The sequence below is a fragment of the Nannospalax galili genome, unplaced genomic scaffold (genome assembly GCF_000622305.1).
Source record: "Nannospalax galili isolate Female #2095 unplaced genomic scaffold, S.galili_v1.0 scaffold12578, whole genome shotgun sequence".
NCBI lineage: Eukaryota > Metazoa > Chordata > Mammalia > Rodentia > Spalacidae > Nannospalax > Nannospalax galili.
Genome location: NW_008341808.1, coordinates 6611 through 10809, shown reverse-complemented (window position 1 = coordinate 10809; position 4199 = coordinate 6611). Strand labels below are relative to the sequence as shown.

Here is a 4199-nt window from a genome sequence, read left to right as displayed (position 1 = left end):
TCGTGTGTGTGTGTGTGTGTGTGTGTGTGTGTGTGTGTGTGTGTGTGTACGTATGCATGGTTATTTATATGAATAACATGAAAGTGGAAAGGAGTCTATGAGGCGGAAGGGAGGGAGGGAGGGAGGGAGGGAGGGGAGAGAGAGAGAGGAACAAGAGGACAATGGGTCAAAGAATACCATATATTCTCATGTGGGGGACACACACACATACACACACACACACAAATAAGTGTACCTTTCTTTTTTGAGACAGGGTCTCCCTATAGCCGGAACTCACGATGTAGGCCAGGCTGGCCTCAATCTCACAGAGATCCGCCTGCCTCTGCCTCCCGAGTGCTGGGACTAAAGGCGTGCGCCACCACACCTTGCTTTTATTTTGTATCTTAACAAATAATTTAAAAATCTGTCGAAACCTCTCCCTCCATAGTCATGTTGTATAGCCACACACAAGTGTGCTGTGCTCCCAGCCCCCTTCTCAAGGGGGAGCACTTTGTTTTATGTACTAATATATTCCAAGCATCTAAAAGAGTATTTGGCACCTATCAACACACAATGATAAAGAAGGTGTGTAATTATTAATATAGCATTTGCATGCTATAAGAAGTAACTAAGGGGGAGGAGCTGGAGAGATGGCTCAGTGGTTAAGAGCACTGACTGCTCTTGCAGAGGACCAGGGTTTGATTCCCAGCACCCACATGGTGGCTACAAACTGTCCTTCCTCCAATTCCAGGGGATTCCAACGCTCTCTTGTGACCGCCGCGGCATTACATGACACGGGTTCACTCACATACATGCAGGCAATACACTCATACACATTAAAAAAAAAAAAAATGCTAAACAAAATATATTTAAAAAAAAAAAGAAAGAAAAGAAATCACTAAGCAAACCAACTTGCCAATGTGAGGCAGGTAGGCCACTGGTATGTAGCCATAGGATGCCACTGTGCATCCTGTGGGACCCTGAGTCCCACCACAAAAACAAACAAAAATCAAAAAAACAAACATTTTCTTCTCAATACCTTAGAAGAACATTGAAAAGCTTATTGTACCATCTCGTACATTTTTAGTTTGATATTTAAAAGCTTTTAAAATTTAAAAGTTTGAGATTTCTAAAGCATAGCAAATACTGACATTTTAAAATCTGTTGGATTTTAAACAGTGGACCAAATGGACTCTATACTCCAAGCAGTCTGATACCCGTTATAATTCATAAAAATACCACCACCAATGCAAAACATTCTTAGCAAGTGAGAAGTTTACATTATTCCCTTTTCTTCTTGTGTTTTTATTTATATTTCTAAAATTTCTACTTCACACAACATTAGACTTAAAGACTTTAGAGATCACCCTATAAAACTCTAATAATAACGCTTCAATTTAAAAAGATTTCTTGGGGGGCTAGAGATGTGGCTCAGTACTAAAGAACTGATCAATATACATGTATTTCACACATTTTGGTAAGTCCTAATTAAATCCAAAATAAAATTTTACTGAATGTATCTCTCAAGCAATGAAAGTGTAGAGACACATGCTTTAGGTAAACTCAGCTGCTGGAAACCCCGATGAGGCTGGTCCTTAGAGACCATCTGTTCAGGCCTCATGTCACAGATTGACAGAAAATGGGCAAAGACGGGGAAGGCAAATTAAAACCTTCCAATTTCCTATCACTTGTAGGTCACTTAGCAAATGTTTTGTAGCCTGGGGTCCAGACACTGAAGAGCGCTCACTCCTATGCCTGTTGTGCTGGTCTCAGGTCCTTTCAGGTCCAGCCTATTTGCATCAAAGAGCCAAAGGAAGAAAGCCCAGTTTCCTTTCCACATTCATTAAGGTATCAGGACACGAAGCCATCAGGAACGGGCTTTTAAACCAACTAGTGTAACTATAAAATTAATTTCTCCTCTAAGAACTTGATGGGCAAGATCTTCAGCTCTGGGAATATGGTGCTGCACTGGAGGAAAAGGTCAGGGGGGCTGGTTCACTTCCTGTCTGAAGGAGAATGCTCACTATGGATGGTCAAGAGAGAGAAGCTGGACTGCTTTCCGACTTCAATCTTGCTAGATCTTCAGGACGCCTCTATGGAGGTGGAAATGTGCTCCTCTCATCTAGCCCTTAGCACAGTATCAACAGTGGCTATAAATGACCTCCTTTCCTTCAGTAGCACTGATACAGAATGCATACAACCCAAGAGTGAAGCAGATGTTTAGAGCTAGTCCGGTGGGCACAAAGCAGACTCAATGAGGTGTAAATACACATCAAAATGACACTAGGGTGGGGTTTTGGTTGCTTTGGGGAGCATAAACTTCTAAGGACATCCTAAAAAAATGAAAGGAAATATGGCCAACCACACTGTGAAAGCTTGGAAGGTGACAGAGGAGTAAAAGCACTGGAGAAAAGTGGTCCGAAGTCAGAAGTGAGGACGGCATAGAACAACATGGTTCACACTTCAGACCCTCAAGTCTTCTAAAGAATACTAAAAACAAATCAAAATTGCCTAAACAGAGCACAGATCCATTACAGTCCCTCCTGTCTCGGGACATACAGGTCTGCTTTTTGGTGAGGTCTCCAGTCTAGAGGATACTCCTGGAAGGACTACTGAGTATCAAAGAGAAAACGACACTTAATCCATGCCTTTAAGCCCAGCACTTGGGAGGCAGAGGCAGGCAGATCTCTGTGAGTTAAAGGCCAGCCTCGTCTACATAGGGAGTTCCAGGTCGGCTGGGGCTAGAGGGAGACCCTGTCTCAAAAAAGACCAAAAATCCAAAACAAACAAACAAACACACAGAGCAAGTGAGCAAACAAAAAAACCAAAGAGGAGGTAACTTCTCTCACCTGCTTTTCCAGAAAGTGTGCGACTCTGGTCCTCTGTTCTTTTGGGACAGTAGGAAGGACCTTATCAGCCATGCTGAAGTCCCTCCGCATGACAGCAGTCTGGTACTCCAGGACTGAAACCAGGAGGGAGTAGCTAACAATGTTCAACTCCTTATCCCCCAGATAAAGCCTGTTGTCTTTCGGAATATAGCCCAGAAGATACATCGTCCTATAAGAGAAACAGGAAATTAAAGGCTTAAATCTAGTTATAGAATATCCCTCCTCCTCCTCTCTCCTCTTGCTCAGAATCTTCACATCTGATGGATTCTTGCTTCCCAACAGAAAACCTACTAAAACTCTAACGTAGGAACATCAGCCTGTCACTGTTACAAGTCAACACTATGTCTGTTCACAAAGCATTTTCAAATGTGGGCTGCTTAAGACAAAAGCAGAATGATGCTCAGCTACCTGTCCAAGTGAGCAATGGTGACTATTTCTCCACCAACATAATAGTTTAATCTGTTCACAGAACTTGTGTAGATGAAGCAATCTCCTACCCACAGCCCGGTTTTCACAATTTCCTGAATTTCACCAAGAACCTGTAGAGAGAAAATAAAAACCATGACTACCTTAGCCAACATCAGAAACCTGTGAACAACAAAAAAGCTAAAGGGTGGTAATATAACATACAGGGGATGCAAAGGAAAATTAAATTGCAAGAGAAATTTTTTTCCTGGGAATTTTTTCTTCATTTAAAAACTGTTATAATTGGGAGTGGTGGTGCACAACATCTTTAATCCCAGCATATGGGAGGCAGAGACAGGTCTGCAAGCTCGAGACCGGCCTGGTCCATATAGTGAGTTCCAGGCCAGCTAGGGCTATAGGAGACCCTGTATCAAAAACACAAAAACATAACAAAACAACCGCCATGATTATTTATATTGTAAAATTTCACTGTTAGGTCAAAATTATGATCTAAAAGAGTATTAATCGAACTAAACTACCCATACATGGGGCTGGAGAGATGGCTCACTGGTTAAGAGCACTGCTGTTCTTGCAGAAGACCAGGTTTGAACCCAGCACCCACATGGTGGTTAACAACTGTCTGTAACTACAGGTCCAGGGGATCTGATGCCCTCTTCTGTCCTCCAGGGGCACTGCATGACAAGGTGCACTTATACATGTGCAGGAACGCTCATACACATAAGGTAAAAATAAATAATTTAAACTCCCCATACACACGAAACTGGAATATTACCTATCGCAGTCTAGTAGGCATGTATCTCCACACTGGATGGTTTATTTTTTCTGGTTGGGAGTTCGTTTGACTCATTCTGGCTAAATAGTCTTAGAACCAAAACAACTTCAATTTATTCAATGAAAGATACCAAA

General features: G+C 42.1%; 1 protein-coding gene across 1 annotated transcript in view; it reads right to left on the bottom strand.

Annotated features, from left to right (window-relative positions):
• Positions 1-4199, bottom strand: part of LOC103737497 (coatomer subunit beta'-like) — a gene marked incomplete at both ends in the record, with an annotated part of 14263 nt that overhangs the window by 3905 nt on the left and 6159 nt on the right. The window contains 4 exon segments of the mRNA XM_029565536.1: positions 609-659; positions 2440-2449; positions 2829-3036; positions 3276-3559. Of these exon segments, the coding sequence (XP_029421396.1) occupies positions 609-659; positions 2440-2449; positions 2829-3036; positions 3276-3559 (553 nt within the window).